General features: G+C 44.6%; 1 protein-coding gene across 4 annotated transcripts in view; it reads right to left on the minus strand.

Annotated features, from left to right (window-relative positions):
• Positions 1-20,245, minus strand: part of RBFOX1 (RNA binding fox-1 homolog 1) — a 1,044,467-nt gene that overhangs the window by 506,779 nt on the left and 517,443 nt on the right. For all 4 annotated transcript variants that reach the window (XM_040973377.1, XM_040973373.1, XM_040973376.1 and 1 more), the window contains exon 3: positions 11,857-11,898. In XM_040973377.1, coding sequence (XP_040829311.1) covers positions 11,857-11,883 — 27 coding nt within the window. In that variant the 5' untranslated portion in view covers positions 11,884-11,898. The remainder of the gene's footprint in view (positions 1-11,856; positions 11,899-20,245) is intronic.

Genomic DNA, 20,245 nt, shown 5'->3' on the forward strand with positions numbered 1-20,245 from the left:
TCACAAGCAGCCTCTGGGAATCTGGAAAATCCAGGATGCAACTAAAGAGCAAGGCCATGACTCACGTTATCTTCATCTGTCCTCTGTGGCCACATCAGCCAACCAAGGGTCCACTTGATCATTCTGATCTGCTTTATGACAGTGCTATCCACAAGGAGACAAGTGTTTAAACCCTGCCCTCCAGGAGGGTGTGTTTAAGTAAACATTATAAACACAGAGACTATTACATCATCATTGGTGTGACTGATTGACTGACTGGTTGATTGATTTTAAAGGTTGAGACCAATGATGGGAGCAGGGAGCTCAACTCAGGTCTCCCCTCTGGGTGGCAGATATTATCTATTTTTGCCATCACTGCCTCCCAAGGTCTACATTAGTAAAACATGGGAATGGGGGGGGGGCAGAAGGGGCCGGAAGCCAGGGAAACCACCCAGGGTCTCTATTAAGGGACATGGGCATCTTAACCAGAGCTCTAACTGTGAGACTAAATGAGTGCACCCACCCCAGCTGGTTTTAAGTCACATAACAACAGGAGAGCAGGCTGCAAGATATGTAGGTTACATTGAAGGTATCAAGTTGTCTCAGACCAACTATACATTTTGGGGTTTTATTTTTGCTTGGTTTGCTTTGGATTTTTGTAGCAACACTTGGCATTCATGTAGAAGGCCAAGACATGTCATTTTCTAGGGTTGTCCTAGTGAAGACGTACAGAAAGGTAAGACTTGAACATCAGAAATGTATTCTCGCAGGGTTTTGGAGGCCAGAAAGCTGAGATCACAGTGTCAGGAGTAGTGTCCCCTTCTGAAGTCACCTTTCCCTCCTGGCATGTCTGCATCACAATCTCTTCTCAGAAGGACACCAGTCATGTTGACGTGAATTCCACCCAAAATGATCTCATTTCATCTTTTTCTGTTCATCTTTATCACACTCTCAATAATCCTATCATCAAATTCAGATACACTTTGAGTTTCTAGAGATTAGCCCATCTTCTCTCTATGACTATGGAGCATGAAATACTTGTTGACTCAACTTACAACACCATGATAATCCAGTATCTCTAGGGTCACAGTAAGACAACACATTAACCAGCTATTGTTGGAAAGTATCATTCCCATTATCCAACACTGCACCTGAGGAGTAGATATCTATCCACAGGGATTCATCTCCAGCTACTTGGGTGAGGGTGAAGCTTAGGCAACAAAGCTTGTTTAGAAACATTCTAGGCAGTCTTGGAAGGGTACTAGAAGAATGCATTTCTCAGAGTGACTCATGATGCTGTCCCATTGCCCCTCCTTTCTCTGAAAACATCTAGGTGCTCATTTATGCCTGTGGGAAACACCCTGTATTTACTAGGAAGTAAAGCTCCAACAATCAGGAAACAGACGTCTTTCCCCGTGCCTCTCCAGTTTTGAGTGACTCACACATCACCCAGGGAAATGGGAAAATATAAGTGAGGCATTCGACCCTGTGGGGGGCAGAGGTCAACAGCTCTTCTCTGTGAATGCTAAGAGGGCAGGGAAAGTGCACACAGTAATGGGGGAAGAACTGCTAGCTGTGACGAAGAGCTGGCTTTTAGCAAGCCTTTAACCAAACTCTTGGCTCTGCACTTTTCCAAGTTTAGCACATGTCCCTGGTGTACCAGTAGGGGTGCTTTGATCACAGAAAAAAAAGGAACAGGTTCTGACTAACTTCAGCAGAAACAGACATCATGCAAGGGATGAGAGGCAGCTCAAGGGATGGATGGATGGATGAATAACTGGGCTTAGATACAAAGAGAGGAATCAGGGTGGATCTAAGGTCGAGCTCTGGGAACTCTTTTCATTTAAACATCCTAGGATGTCACTCTTGAAATGAATCAACTCAAGCATTTTAGTTGCATTTGCTTTCATCCTGTTTTGCATCACTACATTCAACCTGCAATCTCAGAAGATTTGGCCGTTTCTACATGTACCAGCTAGGAGGCAAGCGTGTCTTGATTTATCACCCTTCCATGATTGTACATAAAAGAGTAGCACTAGCCCCCAGGAGGACCATGGCTGCCGCATGGCAGGAATATCTGCAGGTTCTTGGAGACAAGCCGTCATTTGCTTACCACACCCAACTCTCACCCCCGCCCACACACACATAACCTAAATACAGTCAATGTCTGGCTACGAAGAAAAACAGGAAGCTTGACTAGCTTAGGGCCATTTTATTGGGGTCACAGTGGGGCTGTCTATATTACCAGGAAGGTGCCTCATCAGGGAGATGCCCCGCCTCCTCCACTTCCATCCCTAAGTAGAGGCAACCACGGACGCCTATTTGTTTGCTTCCTGCCCTATTCTCCTTCTCCATCAACATTCCCCCCAGCCCTGAAATGGTATTTAGTTCTCTAAGGAATAGGGCAGGCCTGCAAGTCTTCACTGAGGCAGCAGTCACAAAAATGAAGAGCGACTATGACAAATTGAAATGTCAGCATTATTAGCAGTTTTGCTAGAAGCTATTTGATAGTGATTTAACGATGAAACAAGAAATGGGACAGATTTGCCCCGGAAAGGGGTCTGATGACGAGGGATAATGGGCTAAAATGAAACTGAGGGAACAGGAGAATGAATATTAGACCAAATGTCCTATATAGGGTAGCTTTGGAATCTTCCCTGAAGACAGTGTTGAAATGCCTCTGGAGACTAAAAAGAGAGATTAATTAACATATATGTGAATTACAGGGCTGAGCAGCAAAGATGAAGAACACTGCCTACCTGTACATTTCTTTCCTGAGTCAAGTCTTACTATGCAGTTGGGGAGCTACATCTGAAACTAGCTGTCTAATATCTTGATATTAATATCTTAATGTCTTCACTGGGCCCGTCAATGTTTGTGCAAAAATTGAGAGGCATATGAAACTTGTAAGGGAGGCTGTGAACTGCAATATCTTATGAAAAAAGCTTTGTTCCAAACATTTTCACCCATTTGTCATTTTTAATCTTGGTAGAGAAACTGCCCAGGGAGGTTATGTAGTGACCTGTGTTTCTGAAGTTTCTAGAAACAGAGCTAATGAGTGTGAAATAAGCTAACTTAAGCTAGGAGAAAATCTTAAAGAAAGGATCGCCAGTTTTAGAAAGCAAGCCAAGCTAACATTCACTGGTTTCTTTTCCTGCACATAAACACACACACACACACACACACACACACACACACACACACACACACACACACTGTCCAGGTGGGATATTGTCCATGGGTTCTCATGTCCACAAAGCTCTGTATAAGCTCTGGATTTCTTCTACCTAAAGCTAATCCAGGCAATGTGACTTTGTTTAACCCCCTGGGGGGATGTTAATGTGGGGAAAGGAGTTTATGCCTCTACAGAACCACACTGAAGACCAAACAGTTGAAACTAGAGTTACTAGAAGTTCTTGTGAAAGGCCAGCTGCCAAGCAACAGGTGGCAGAGGACAAGCACAGAAATGGTAATTGGCGGGGAGTGGAGGGGAGGACACCACCTTCCTTAGAGAGGTCTAGAAATTACCTGCTGAGGATCTCAACAGAATTAAGTTCTTCTTCCACTGCACACTTATGGCATTTTGAGTCATCAGGGTTGGAAGACAGAAATAAGTCTAATTTCACTGTGTGTTCCAAGCCCTGATCTCAGACAGCTAGGTTACAAAAGCCATCTTACTTGAGAAACAGAGAAGGCAGTTGACTTTTCAAGCCTTTGAGAGGAAGACACTGCTTCCACAATGACATGGAAATATCTTTAGGGGTGGGCTGCTGACACAATAGCCAGAGTACTTCTTGGGATGACTGCATTGGAGTTCCAGCTCTGGTTCCAGTCCAGGCTCTCTGTGTATGTAAACTCCGAGAGGAAGCAGAGGACGGCCCAACCACATGGGTGGTATGGGTGAGTTCAGTCTGACTCAACCCATACTGGCTATTGGGAGTATTTGAATGGTGGGCTAGTGAATGGAATTTCTCTTCCCCCCGGCTGCCCCATCCCTCAAATGGCCTTTCATTGAAGAGATTTATTGAGGGGAGAGGGGACAGGGTAGATGGAAAGCTGTTACATTTCCCAAACAAGCCTCAGGAGCAGTTCACTCCCCAGCAGAGTCTGGCCAACTCTGGCCCCACTGCCTGCTCTTTGCAAGACCACAGTCTCCCCTGTTCATGTTTTCTATGGCTGCTCCTTTGTGACAGTGGCAACACTGTGTGATTGTGATGGAAACCCTGTGGTCTACAAACAGTGAAACTGAGACAATCTGGCCGTTTCCAGGAAACATTTGCCAAGCCTTTTTTTTTTTTCTGCTGTTTCAGCTCTGATTTTGCTCAAAGTGGGGTGGGAATGCCAAGGCATATAAGAATGATTCTGACTGCATAATCTTTCTAGATTTCTGAGAGTTTTTTCCCCCACCAGTTCACAATCCATTGGCTTACAGCTAATTGAAATAATTTCTAAGGCTTGCTTTCATAGAGTGTTTCCAAAGCATTTAACTCAGTTTTCACAGCAACAGCTCTTTTCCTTGCTGCACTCATTTTTCATCAGTTTACATAATATTCCACTAAATAATGTAATTACAATAACAAGTGCAGCTGGCAGAAGCAGCTCTGGGAGCAAACACAACTGACTCTTGGCAGGCACATCCGCCACGGGTGAAGAAAAAGGTAAACTTGCACAAAGCCTTTGCTTCATAGGATGCTGTGGGCATTTGCCAGTAGATTTCACAAAGAGAATGGCCCGCATGTGTGAATCTGGGATGCCGGATACGTGGAGGTCAACTAGGAGATCCCCTTCCATTCCTGCCCTGATAGACAGAAACTCTTGTTTCTACATCCATCACCTTCACGTGGACATTTTTGTCACGGTGATTTGACAAATGTGTCTGTTTCCCACTCGCCTGTAAGGTACAGGAGAACAGGAACTGTGTGGGTTTTATTGCATCGTTCCATCTCCACTAGCTAGCACAGCAATTGGCACTCAAAAAGAAATATTTCTTGAATAAATAACTGAATGGAAGCAGGCACCGCTACAGTGAGTCACGTTAAAGTTGGAGTGAAGCGAATAGGAACCCCATGAAGTCTCAACAGGGAGTGGGTGGGGGCTTTCACTTCCTCCTTTACTGCCTTCAAAGCCACTGAGGAATAACTGGACTTTTAAAGGGAAGGGAGTTGAGGAGGAAAACAGTATCTGATTCTGAGGCAGTCCTGAAGTTTCATTATCTGATGCCCAAGTGAGTTGAAGGCAACAGGCTTAAGCCAAGTTGATCATTAGCAATTTGCATTCTGCAATCCGCATCACTCTTGCATCCAGCAGAAATGGGAGAGCTGATTCTCACTGGACAATTAAATATTGATAGCACAGAACTGCTGTACAGCATGTTTCACAAGGTTGGCACTATGATTTCCATGTCTCTGGAACTTCAGTTATTTGCATTCCAGTGTCACAAATTTTGTCAAAACTGCAGACCATCTGTAATGGTCTGTAGTTTTGTTTAAAGATTTTATTTGGAAGTGAGAGTTTCAGAGACAGAGGGAGCAAGAGAGAGAGACATCTTCCATCTGCTGGTCACTCTACAGCTGGGCCAAGCCAAAGCCAGAAGGTAGGAGCTTCATGTGGGTCTTCCACATGGGGGCAAGGGCCCTAGACTCTTGAACCATCTTCTGCTGCTTTTCCCATGAAAAGGGAACCTGAAGAGAAGTAGTTGAAATGCCACACAAACAGGTTTTACTTGCTCTACCACAATGCCAGCCTGTCATGGTTTGCAGCTAGTACTTATTTTTAAAGTAACTCATTTTTAACTTTAAATGTATTTACCAAGGAAAACTGTTTTGCCACTGTAAACGGTAAACCAATATCAGGAATCATAAATAAGAGTTGATGAAAAATGAACACATTGAAATCCAACAATTATTAGAAAGCCATTTCTGTATTAAAATGTGTTGTAAAGGCCCTTCTGTGCATTAATTATTTTCCTCTTTGCATATGTACACACACAGACACAGCCCCACACAGCACGACCAGATGAAGAATTTGAGGCACAAATGAGCTAAGTCGCATGCAAGAAGCTACAAAGTACCATGATGTTGAGTCTAGATCTTGACGCTAGAAACCCAGCTCCAGGTCCCAAATTCTTAACCTGTATTCTGCAAACTATCATTAGATGTGCATGGATGCTACGCTGCTGCAAGCTCTAAGTCTGAGGCACAGTGCCCGCCAGACCTTATTTTTTGGTTGTTTTTTTTTGTTGTTGTTGTTAAGAAAGAAAGCTTAGGAAGTGTTGGGGTCTTGTAGAAGATTCTTTAAGCTGAAAATTTCTCATTGGCACAGAAAGGCGTCCAAGAACTGGGAAGAGGGTGACTTTCTCTCTGATCTGCCTTGTCTGAGTGCCTTGGTGTTCTCCACCTACCAACTGCGAGGAGCACCCAGGGCAGATGTGTATACCCTGGGAAAACTAAGCTGCACGTTAAGGACAGTGGATGTGTTTGATAAGATCCTTTGCTCTGTTTCTGCCCCTGTGCTTGTATGGCTCAGTAAACACTTTTGGGGTATCTGGTCAGACAGCTAGGGCTTCCTCTCCCTCACAGCAGAGTCTTTCCCTGGATAGCATAGCATACCCTGGCAAGCATACCCTCATAGTAAGAGTCTCCCCTGGATAGCATACCTGGACATGTTGACCTCACTTTCCCCGGAAGATCCAAATGGGCTGGACTGAACCACAGCACATGGTAAGCCCTCAGAGTCCTTTCCTGGACATTTGTCATCAGGATCCAATGACAGCTGCCACATCTGCGAGACGTGCTACAGAATAACTATAGGAATCCGAAGGGTCACACACATACCATGATGATGGAGCATTGCCAAAAGAAAATTCGTGATGTAACCCATAAAGAAAAACGAAGACAGGGAGTGAGAGAGCAAATGAAAGTGAGCAGGTGCATGAGTGAATAAGCTAAGCGGTAAGGGTTCTGCGTTGTGGTTGGTGAGTTACACAGGCTAGCCCATGTCACTGTCTCTACTGCTTGCGCTTGAAATAACTATAGTGTTCCTCTGAATTGATCACCATGCTCTCCACCACAAATCCCGCACTCATCGCTGCCTTCCCATGCAGGAGTGAAGTGACCATGCCTGCCTCCTGACTTGTCTCAGGCCTATGATTCCTGGGAGGAAAAACAGAGAATTACTGGAAAAGATACTCCAGGCTGGCCTGCCTTGTTGACTTAGGAGGTGTGTGTCTTTCTGAAGTACTTTACAAAAGTCATTTTATCAATAAACCCCAAGAGGAAAAACACATCCACATTACACACATAGAGAGAAATTAGAGATGTGAGAGACCAAGGGTGGTTAGAAACGCAACAAACCCCAGTCTATCATCAGACACCTGACGCCCAAGGCACTCTGCAGCCAGTTCCTGCCGTATCTTATAATCATCAATGACTGCACCCAGAGCACAGATTTGACCCCTCTCCCACTAGCCATGTCTTTCCTTGTTTAGAAATACTCTGACCCTCCCCACCAAATATATTAACCCTCCCCACCAAAAAAAAAAACCCCACAAAAACCTAATATTCACAGCACAGATGTCCATTTGTAGCCAAATATTTAACGAACACTAAGAAAAGTAGGTGTTTGAGTCTCTACTCTATGATCTCACAGTCTTTGATCCCGGCAGAATGCTGGGGGAGACAGCAGTCTATAGGAATCACATCATTTCTTCTTCCATATCCATCTGTTGGTCCCAGACACTGAAAAGTGAATATTGTCAACTGTGACACAGACATGGCAATGCGCAACCAATATTGCTATGACCTACTTGAGCTGATGAGCACCTATCCTGGGACAAGACAGCTCACGGATCCTATGGGATCAGTGACTCCTCAGAAGCAAAGTCCACATTGAGCAGTGGTGCATGGTGGCATGACAACCTCTGACCTACAGTCCTGAAGAGCACTGCGAAGTAGGTTGGCAAACAACAGCCCACAGGAGTCAACACACAGACTCCATGGTGATCTCCACTGGCTCACTGCACCCAAATGACCCAGACAACAACTTGAAATCAGTGCCAAAGAAGGACCACACTACTCGACGGTGATAAAACTCGGGACAAACCGGCAGAATCAAAGAATTTCTTGCTGTGTTGTTTGCAGGCTGGAAACATGAGTAATTTCAACAGTCTTCTGAGAAGAGTGAATCATCCGTTAGGTGCAATAGGCTGCTGGCAAGGGGAGGGTCAGAAAGCTGCTCACAGGGTCTTTGAGACACAACAGGGTCCAAGCTGAGGCCACCTGAGGGTACCTAAGCTGGGGGTGTGAGGGGGCAGATGAAAATGGATAACCAGCAGATTCCAAAAATAATCACAAAGGAAAATGCATGAAAGTAGGAAACTGGGCAGGCAGGTAGGTTGGGGTGGAGAGATGTGGTTCCAGAGACACAAAGTGGGCAGAAGAAGTATGTGTGAACTCCACATGTCAGACACAGGTGTCTGGGGAGGAATTGTGTGCTATATGTCCAGGATACAAGGGAGCAAGGGAATGTTAGGCAGCCAACACCACGAGGAATGCAGAGAACTCAAGTGGACGGCCTCCTTAACTGGTGTCAGACCATGACACCACATCCCCATCTCCTCATCCTTCCTGATGAAGTAAGCCCTGTTTCTGTTCGGCCACAATGCGTCTACCCCAGGGATGAGCCTTGACTGTTATAACCAATCACCGAGGCCGCTGAATCCTTGTGTCGGTGACAGATGTGGAGACTGACCAATCAGTTCTAAGAAAACATCTGCAGAGGAGGCTTCTGGGAAAGATTTTCCTCCAATCAAAGGCAAGAGCTATAAGGGGCAGGCTCATCTCCCTCTTTGGTTCTGAGGAGAATGCTGTCACAGGAGCAGGTGCAGCTGGGAGCAAGGCAGACAGAGAGGAGAGGGAAGCAGAGCCCGAGGGATGTACAAGGACATCCCCACCCCCTACAGCCCCGAAGTTACAAATCCACCACAGCGGCCCTGGAACCAGGAGGTAATAAAATCTCTCAATCTTTTAAATTACTCTCAGCCGCCTTTTCTATAAGGCTGAGAAAATGGCCACCAGACAGACAAAGCTGATGGGATTTTCAGAAGTGTTTCTCAGGGCATGTTTGCAACAACAAGGTGCTCCGCTGTGTTTACACAAAACTGGGTGTTACATCCATCTCTCTGTGCTTTGCCTTCAGACAGTAAAGGCTCTGAGAAGTCCTGCAGCTAAAGGAAATTCAATTCTGTGTTTCCTAAATGTATCCAGGGCGCAACTTCGGCTATATTTCTTAACATTTTATAGCACAAACACTTCAGAGAACATGTTGCAAACTTATTCTAGCATTGATGAGGAAAACAAAAGGATATGCTGATCTGCATGGAGTTGGTGTGCATGCAAAGAAAGGGATGTTTAACACGCCTACATGAACTGCTGCTGCTTAGAGGCCAGGGGAAAGCGACACATTTTGCAATCACTCTCTTCTATCCTAGGATTCCGAAAACACAACAGAAAATATTGACGAAGCATTATGAAACAATGACATACCCAGAGTCCAAGCATCCCACACAGCAAATCTGGAAATGCATTTTGATTGCTCCCTTTGAAGCATACTGTAAGTTGTGGCTGGCAGACAAATAAACAAGGTCAGGAATTACATAGAAACCTATTTTTATTCCACTGTTTCCAACCTTGAGAGAGAGAGAGAGAGAGAGAGAGAGAGAAACAAATTTCATTGAGAAAGCAAAGCATTCATGCTTCAAAATTTCTTGTAGAAGGTAAGTGTCTCCCAATAGAAAATCACCTTATTGATGGAAGGGCTGAGCAAATGAAAGAGAGAAAGGGAATGAGGAGACAGGGAGGGAGAGAAGAAAAGAGTTACAGGGACAGAGGAAAAAGGAGGGGGTAAAAGGACATATTCTTACAGCAGACACAGGCGTCAGTGATGAGAAATCCCCCAGAGCAAAATGACAACTGGGGGTCCTCGAGAGGGGAGGGAAGAGGAAGATGTCCCTACCTTCTCTTTGATAGCATTCAAATTTTAACCCAGAGAAATGTATGTTCTACTGGATTCAAATAATGGAATCTACCAATACAAAATATAAATCCACTTAAAATGTGAACAAGGAAAAAAAAAAAGACAACATCAGCAACAGACAGAACCCAAATTCATGATCTTCATGGGATGATTGGGACCGTTCTTTGGACCAAACCTACAGACTCATTTTATCACACCAGTGCTTGAATTTATTTAACAGAGAGGGAGAGGGCTCCCGTCTTCTTCCTAAACTGCACCCTACTGACATGTCCTCCTGGAGGGGAAGTAACCAGATCCTCACACTGCAGACAAGCACATCAGCACCTCATTGTTCCTTCATGTGCCTGGGGAGTCTGATTTACAAGAGAGATTTCAGTATTGTCTTAATTCTGAGGACTTATCAGGGGCTCCCAGAGACAACACACATGTTTGCTGTATCTATCGCTGACCTAGTTCTCACCACCATCCCCATCCACACAGGAAGAGAAATCTGAAGTTGCAATACATTATTTACTAGGATGAACCAGTAATTCAGACTGCAGGGGAAAAGTAATAAGAGAGCTCAGGAAAGCTTAAAACATCTTGAAGGCTATTTCATGGCGGAGCCACAAGTAATGTTGGCTCGGGTACTTAGCCGTGAAGTGGGTAGAGATGAAAGGTTAATGGAGAGGACCCTGCTGGGATATCACATAAAATAAATATGCATAGCAGAAAAGGAAACCTCAACCTATTGCCTAGGTTTCATGCAACTGAATTCTGTTGTTTGTTTTACATAAGGACTTAATAAACCTGATGCCAAGCAATTGTAAAATGGAGGTAACTCTACAAGTTACTGCCATCTTGAGATGATAACTACAGAAGTATTTTGAGAAGGGCAGTGTATTGAGGCATCACATTGAATTAATGCACCAATGTAATCAGATAGCTTTGGACACAATGGCCCAAGCATCAAACCTCACTGTTCTGATGTAAAAAGCCACAGATTTTTCTAGTTCATCTTTCAAACTGGGGGCCACAGTTTCCTGTACAAATTCCATATTTCTCCCAATGATACTAAACATGGGCCAGTCATGACTCCAAATGCATCCATCCAAAGCACAAATACAAACACAAAAATACAAATTGGTCAGTACAGCGATGGATCCTTCCCTGGTTTCTTAAATGCCACACCCCTGTGGAGAAGGACACTCGCCCAGACACCACGATAGCGGAGCGATGCCATCACGCATGCCGCGCTCTCCTAGTCAGAGGAACACATTTTACATCCAATATACCAGAACCATGAAACAACTTCATTTTTAAGTAGAGACACAGAATATGAGGTTTAATATTTTGGCTCTCTCTCCCATAGACACAAATACCACTAAAAACCAAAGGTCTAGAGATGACTTGAATTCTCCAAGAAAATGACCTTGATAGATTCGCTGCTCACTGATCTATGACCCCAGTCAATGGCAAAAGAGTATTTTAGCCACTCAGCAAACAGCTTGGGATTCCCATTAAGAAAGCAGCAAGGCCTCCTTTTGACCTTTGTTATTACTTAGACCTCATGTTGTACATAAAAAAAGGGAGTACAATGATGTCAAACTGATTCTAGAAGAGAAGTATTTATTGCCAAATCTAAATCAAAAAATCCATATCTACTATAATGGTACTTCAAAAGAAGATATACTGTATTTACCAGCTCAATCAATACTAAATTAGTTGGGATAAATATTTTCAACTCTACCAGCCTTTAAGATGAAGTCTGTTATTTAGCACCTGTGTCTTTGGAGAGTCCAGGAAATTTTTGCTGATCACACAGAAATAAGAACCGGGATGCATTTTGCAAGCAGGTGTACCTACCCTTAGCTGCTCTCTTTCACAATTCATCTGTTGTCTGGAAACCTGCAAAGAAGAAAGAGAGGGGTCAGATCAGAACATGCTGCCTGAGGAGCAACAGGAAACAAAGCAGAAGTGATTGCAAAGTGACTACTCAGTTCCAAGAAGAATCAGAACTCATTCATTGTGTACTCGATGTTTGAGACGACACCGCCTGGGCGTCTCCTGCAGTTTCAGCACAGGAATGAAATGCCCCCAGCATGGGAGCAGAGAATCCCCTCTAAAACATCTTCCACACTGGAGATGGTTCTGAGGTGACATGAGAAATCACACGGTGTCCAGTGTCATGGGCCACGAGTGTCACCACCACTTGCATGCTTGACAAATGAATTACATTCTTTGGTCAAGCCCGAATCAGATGGTCCTGAGTCACTATAGGTTTGCACGGGGAAGATTCTGGGGTGAGTGCTTCCATCAGAAGCAGACCCTGCTCCATCTGTCATCTCTTCCTGAAAAAGGAGTACGACATGAACCCTGCTTGCTTATCCTTGCCCTGCCAACACGGGTTCTGGAACGGCCAAGGAGGCTCCTCAGCAGGGAACGGGGTGAGGCGGCGCTCGAGGGAGCTAGGAATGTGGGATTAAATGATGACACCAACAACACAGTGTCCAGTGAAGATCACAGGGCAGTGGGGATCTGGTGTTGCCGCCAAGCCTTTACGGGAGTAGAATCTTACCTTTGCCCCAAATGGCAAGACTGAAGGAAATTTTGAATCTGAATTCACAATTTATTTGGAAATTTTCTAGTATTTTTTTTTAACCCATGAACGACTCCTGACTCCCAGTCAATGACAGTGTGCCACACGTTTTTGAAACATTTCCAACAGGATAAAAAGGTTTAGGAACTTACTTCTGATGTATATTTCATGTGTATTGTATCAGAAGTTTCTTTATATGTTTGTAACAACAAAACAAAACCAAGAATGCTTAGGTAGGATGTACCAGAAACCTAAATCTAACAAAACAACGATGTACACACACACATATTTACATATTAATGAACCCCAGCATTATTCACAAAACAAAAATGTTCAAATTACAATGCTTAATGATGGGAAAAAATTAAGTTGTAATATACTGACAGGATGGCCAAACACACAGCCTTTTAAAACCATGTTTTTTAAATCAGACATATGCCAAATGCTCAAAGACACTAGATGCTAAGGGAAGTAGCTACAAAGGTGCAGAGATGTGATGGTTTCTAGTGGTATTAAAAATAAGTTAAGTCATCCATCAAAATTAAGGAATAAAAGAAAATAAAGAGGAAATATTCCAAAATAGTAAAGAGAAAAAAAAAAAAGGAAACAAATACAATCCCCCAACCCAACGAAGCTTCTACACAGTAACAGAAAAATCAAGAAAGAGGCAAGCAGAGGTTAGGAGTAACCATTTACAAACTCTCCATTTGACAAAGGATTAATACTTGAGAAACTCAAGCACAACAAGAAAGAAAAAAAATCTAGTTAAGAAATAGGCAAAAATCTGAACAGCCATTTCAGAAAGGAATGAATACAAATGGCCAATCCATGCATGAAGAAGCATGCCATGACGCTAGCCAACCAGGAGTACATCCGATCTGCACAGAGGGGCAAGCCTTTGAGAGAGCAGTGAAATCACTGCTTGCCACGTTTGCATCATGCCCCAGGGTCTCTGCCCCTGAGCTTCCGCTCAACTCTGAATTCCAGCTTCCTCCTGGGGTGCACCATAGGCGGTAGATAGGGTGATGACCCAAACACTTGGACCCATGTGACCCATGTGGGAGATCTGGCTGGAGCCTTGGCTCCCAGCTTCAGCTTGCCCCCGTTGGTGTAGGCCTTGGAGGAGAAAAATCAATGAATGAAAGATATACACAAATGAATAGAATACACACACACACACACACACACACAGAGAAATCCTGATATTTTGACAAAATAGATACAACTAGATATCATTATGTTAAATGAAATAAGCCAGACTCAGAAGAACAAACACCACATGCTCAGAACACATTCACATACAGTTGATCTGCTTTTTTAAAGATTAATTTACTTGAAATGTAGGGTTATAGAGGGGGGAAGAGGCACAGAAAGAAATAGATCTTCCATTGGCTGGCTCACCCTCCCAAAAGCTGCAATGGTCAGAGCTGGACCAGGACAGAGCCAGCAGCCAAGAACATCAACTGGGTCTCCCAAGTGAGTGCCAGGGGTTCGGGTGCTGGTGCCATGTCCTGCTGCTTTTCTATGCACATTAACAAAGGACTGTATCAGAAACGGGGCAGCCAGGATTTGAATCAACACTTATATGGGATGCTGGCCCTGTAGTTAGTGGCTTAACCAACTGAGCTACAATGCTGGCTCTCTGAGTTTGCTTTTTAATGATTTACTGATTTATTTATTTGAAAGGCAGAGGGAGGGAGGGAGGGAGGGAGGGAAGGTAGAAAAGATGGATGAAATCAGAAGCCAGGAGCTCCATACTGGTTCCCCAGTTGGGGTGGCAGAAACTCAAGCTCTGTGTCATCAGCTGCTGCCTTCTTGGACACGTTAGCAGAGACCTGCATCAGAAGTGCAGCAGCCACAATGCTAACCAGAGCTCCATTTTATCTGACTTTCAAATGTCACTATTACAGGTTGGAAAGGGTGGAAAGATGGGGAATGAAAGGCTGAGTAACAGGTACCACCACAGAGCTTGGTGAAGGTAAATAAACAGCCCTGGTGTCCCACCCTAGAATGGGATGACATTTGACATTCTGAATAAAGACCTGGGACAGAGGGAAAAGCATTATGGCACCTCTGTTTGTGATACAGGCACCCACTAGGAGAGTCTTAGTTAGAGTCATGGCTGGTTATTTCTGAATCAGCTTCCTACCGTGGCAAATGGGAAGTTGGGTCTCTGATATCCAGGTAGAAGATGCATAAAGTGCGTTTAGCTGCTGTAAAAATGGACATCATTCTTATTTTAATTTTGATGTATTTATATACATTTGCATTGTGAGTTACTGGAAACCTCAAGTTAATTATCGTGACAAGAGATTTGCATTCTAATTGTATATAAAGATTTGATGTAAAATGTGCAAAGTACATGTATTACAATCCCTATAATGACCACCCTAAAAAAATGCGAAGAGTGCCATATTGAAGACCAAATGATGCTAAAATAATGGGAATGTCTATACATAGACATACATACATAAAAGAACTTTAACCCAAACCTCACACTTTGCACAAAAATTAACTCAAAATGGGCCACATATCTAAATGTAAAACATAAAACTAAATGGGTGATGCAATTAATATGATGGCAATACTTTCTTCTTAATGCTTTTTTGTAATTTTCAAATTATCCTTTATGACATGCAGTGCATTTATAATCAGAAAATATTTTAATGTGATTGCCTTGCAAGAAAATACTTTTTTTTAAATGTAGTAATAACAAGCATAGCTTCCATTTCCACTAATTAAATAAAATGTTGCACCTTACAATAAGATTGATATTTTTAACATATCTTCAAAAGTTACATGGATTGGTCAAGCTCATAGAAGCACCAAGATAACATTTACATAAACAAGTAGCCTACTGACCTATGCAAAGTGAAGGGACACTGTGTTATAATGTTCCTATTACAGAGAATATTGAATGCAAAACCCAACAACAGCCATGGAAATTGCTCTCCTGCCCTTCAAACGAAGCCGATCAAGGAAAATGAGATTGGGTGATAATGAGAAGCTCCTGGTGGACATGTCTGCATTGCTGTTGACCTTGCCACACAGCATCCTGCGATCCACCTCTGCTCTAAGGGTGACAGGCTGCGTCTCCTGGATCACGTCGCTAAACACTTTCATAAGTTATTCTGTGAAGAGGGGTTGCCACCAGCACATTCCGCCTGCTGCCTGGGACAGTCTGCACCCACCACCACCTCTCTGAGTGCACATGGCTGTTATGGGCCTGTGTGAGGGTCCACTCAGTGACATGGACGTTGTCTGCCTCAGAGGCCAGTGACTTCTCTTCAACCAAGAGCCATCCATGCCTTCCATCCTCCTCCTTCCTGCAGGCTAAAGCCCAGGGCCCACAGCGGGGTCAGACACCCCCAACAGGGTGAGTGATGTACACAGAGCTAGGCCATCGCTAGACCTCGTGGGGCTCTTACTGAATGTCCCCCTCCCCCGACGGCCAACACGGAGGGTTGGGAGAGGAAAGAGGCACCTGCAAGCAGCTCCACCTCCTCTGGGACAAGGGAGGCGCTTTCCAAGCACTCTTTACAAGCCAGCCTTGGAAACTATCTTAAATGCACACTTCACTAAATGTCATTTCATTTGGAAACTAACATGCAATTTTTTTTTCCTCCCATGGCAGTAATGCACAAAACCAATATATTTTATGGCCTAAATGAAAAAGGGGAATGTGGAAGGTCGGGCACTGCTCCTTTAAGATGCTTCCAGAATCAAATACCACTCTCGATAGGGCTGCCAAGTAAGCACTTACGAAAGGTTAGACACTGAAGCAATAAACTTCAGCAACGAGACCCCTGGCTCTCTGGGCGGACGGGATGTTTAATAGCAGGGATCTGTCTTCCTCCAGCCCCTCTCCCCACGCAAGCGACAGGGCCCAAGATGCTTTCTCAGGTTCAGCTTTTTCATGCTTCTCTTGATGCCGAGATCCTCCCCCCGCTTAGTTCTTCAGATCCCGTTATCCACCTCTTTTCCTCTCCCATGCCTCAGACAAGCCTGCCAGGACAGGGACTGGATTCTGTCTGAACTGTCTTTCTAGAGATCAGGTCCACTTCCGATGTCAGAAACTGTTCTGGATTTACAGAGAAGCAGGCAACTGAGCCCACTGCCCGGATTGGGGCAAGAGGTGAGTAAGCTGATGACGAAGCTACAGAGAGCACATCCACTACAGCTTCTCGCGGCTCTGGAGAGCCAGCCAGGTGTCAGAGGTCCCGTCTGGTTGTGATCTTTAGGCAGCACGAGCCAGGGAGAGGAGTGGTGGAATGCGTGAAAAACTGAGTTGATGATGATGATGGGAGCAGAGGAACTGTATGCAGTCCAAGTCCATACAGGGGCAACTGGTACAGGATGAACCAGAATCGAGAAGGAGGAGTTAAAAAGAAGTAAGACGACGCATAATAAATGGATGGCTGAAGGGATGGCCATGTTTTCTGGTGTGTAATCCTATAATGCTGGAAATTCCAGTTTTCAGGACAATTGTGAGTCATTTTGAAGAAAAGCACCAGAGATGTTTAGCAGCACAGAATTCAATAAATCACATCAATTGGTCGCTGTGTGCACTTCTCAGCTTTGCAGTTTTGGTAATCATTATAAATTCCTCTGACACAAGATGGCTTTCTCCTATAAACACACGCCAAGTGCTAGGGTAAACACCACCATTTGCCTTTCCCTTCGTGTGCTGCTGGGTAGTTACCTATGCTTGCCGTACATTCTCGGAATCCCTGTCCTTGGCTTATGCAGCACTGGGCTCAGGGCGGCAGGCGGCACGGGGAGGAGGGGTCGTGCAGATACAAATGACATGGGGAGTTTCCTTCAAAGTCTCAGTGGGGATGAGACATGAATCAACTGAGATTACGATGGTGGGTCATCACTGGAAAACAAGGTACTGGGTCCCCGCAAAAAACGAGTCAGACTAGCCTGCTGGGTGGGAACACACAGGTAGGATACAGGCAGCAGTCAGAAGTTCAGTCTCCTTGAACCAGCCCTTCTTGTGTGAATGAGGTTTCGAAGGCTGACCAGCATGTAGCTTTGGGAAAACACTCTGTACATGTAGCAGGGTTCAAAGTAGGGCACAGCAGGGAAGGGTATGGGTACGCATCTGTGTCACAAACCTTTATGTCCCGCTCAAGTTTAACTGCTCTACCAGGAACATAATTATTTTAACCATTTATTATTATTTTAGCAAAGCGAATTCATACTAACAGTGGTTTATAAAAGTGTAGGATATTTCTATCACACCCTGATATATGTTAAACATTTGATAAGACTCAGCCAGGCTAACATTTGCAGTGTCAGAAAAAGGTAGCCTTCTTGGTGCTGCTGTATTTCAGATGGGGAAAGAGAGGCCGGGAGCGGATGAGAGAATTCCTGAAGTCCTAAGCTGTCACCTTCTACACAGGAATTCCCACCCAGGTAGGGTGGCTCGGGGGCCGGGGGAACCAGTGCCAGAACACAGCTCCCAGGATAAAGGAAAACAACTCAGACCACAGAATTAGCCCTGTGATCTGCTCTCTGGGCTCTACTTGCCCTTGGCAGGTGTCACTTGACACCTGCATTTCTTTAGGACAAACACACCCTGTAGCCCTTGGCCCCAGAAATGCCAAGATTGGGACAGCTGGCTTCTGGAGGTATTGATCACAAGGCTTTCCCCCAGTTTTGGTTTCTCTATCAATACTTGGGGCCCTTCTGGGGACCCAGGCTTCCCCCCAGAGTTTCAGAAGACTACCTGGGACTAGCTCTGGCTAATCGTCTGTGTAACAGGATTCTGTACATATATGCTCTGCTCTCAGTTCACCTAACTGTAGAGTGGGGAAAACGCACTATGGACCGGGTGTCTAAACTGAGATAACCCTCTATAAGTACAAGGCCAAGTACTCAGCATATTTAAGCAAGTCAACAAACACAAGGGATATTAAAACGAATGTGAGAGCTCCTGAGAGGAGACCAACATTTGGCTGAATGAGTGACACTTCTTGAGCCTTAGGTTGCATTTTTAATGGAAAAAAGAGAGGAGTGCAATAGCTGTCTTGAACCTTGCAGAGGTCTGAGCCTATTCTTCAATGATGTGGGAGAATTGGTACCAACACCAGGACGGGGCCACGCTGGCCATGCACAATGTGCCACCGCGGTAACCCGATGGATACTCACTCTGCAGAGTGCCAGGGATAAGTGGCCCAGCCCCGGAAGTCAGAGATCATCAATGCCCACTGGTGCCAAAGCCAGCAAGGGGACCATGGCTCATTGTTTCTCTACAAAGTCTCCTAGTTCACACTTTGTCGTTGACAGACGTGGAGTCTCTCTGTCATGGTTACTCAACACAGCTTTTATTGGGGTGGGAAAATCTGCAATTGCATGACTGGACTGCAGTAAGACTTGATTTCTACAAATGGTGGGCTGCCTAGGGTCCATGGTCCTAATCTGCCCACCCTCACTCCAGGCTCTGAGCTGCAGTGGATTCATCAGATGTGATACAAAGAGTGAAACAAAGCAAGCTGAATCAATGTTGTAACAACAATCCAGTTTTTGTTAAAAAGGCTACTCATATATGCACACACATGAATATGCACTTACACATGGAAATGAGCCTGAAATGATAAAGACCAAACAACAGCACAGACATGTTGCGGAAATGAAAGTCGTAATGGGCAGGGAGGCACAGTGTAGCAGGTTTGCTCATTTTGTAATGTGTTTACTTAATTGTTTCCTTATTTGAAAAGCAGAGAGAGAGAATCCCCACCTGCTATTTACTCTGCAAACACCAACACCATCTATGGCTAAAGCTGGGCCTAAGACTCCAGCAGGGCCTCCTAGACGCCAGACCCAAGTGCCTGTGTCACCTGCTACTTCCCAGGTTACACATGAACAGGACTACAGTCAGCATTGTTTTCACAAAGTCTCATCCGAGGTTCCATTATGTCAATTTTTTCGCAGTGAGTACACATATTTCTTGTAAATTCCAATGAGTGGCAACCACAACAACACAATTGTAGGGTGGCTTATTTAACTATGGGTTTTTTGTAAAATGTAGATTATCAAAGCCAGGCCTGGCCTGGCACATAGTATGTGTGTAGCAGTGCACAATTCCCCAGGGCACTCAGGGGTAAACCCATTGTGGATGCCTTGATCCGTGGCTAATTTTTCAGGAACACACTGTACTTTGGAAATAGCAACACACAAGTCGACAGCAGCAACCAGAGGGAGGTTCATTTGACCAGCTTATGTCTGGGGTCTTGTCTGTGATGTCAGCGGAAGTGCCAGTTGACAAAGTTCTGACAGCTTCCCCATGACATGACATGAGCAGCTCCCCACATGGCAACAGGCAAGCCCATGGCTTCTGACCAAGGTGTGTAGAGACAAGCATCTCCTTGTATTGCCAGGAACCAGAAGGGTGATAGTCGCATACAGAGACCCGCTGCTAGAGACCTGTGAGTTACAGCAGCAACTGGTTGCTTCTTTGTTGGGGGGTGAAAGAAGGGAAAATAGGGAGCCTGTTGTAGATGCTTAGCATTCAGGAAAAGAAATGAGAATCAATTAAAAGAATAAAACCAAAAAGTCACAATAATGAGCCAAGTCAGCTGTGATTAATTAACTCAATTCTGGTTCCTGTTGTATAAGTGAGGGAAATGAGTTTGAGAGAATAACTTGGAA

This window comes from Ochotona curzoniae, unplaced genomic scaffold (assembly GCF_017591425.1).
Source record: "Ochotona curzoniae isolate NIBS_2020 unplaced genomic scaffold, NIBS_Ocur_1.0 contig_2321, whole genome shotgun sequence".
Lineage (NCBI taxonomy): Eukaryota > Metazoa > Chordata > Mammalia > Lagomorpha > Ochotonidae > Ochotona > Ochotona curzoniae.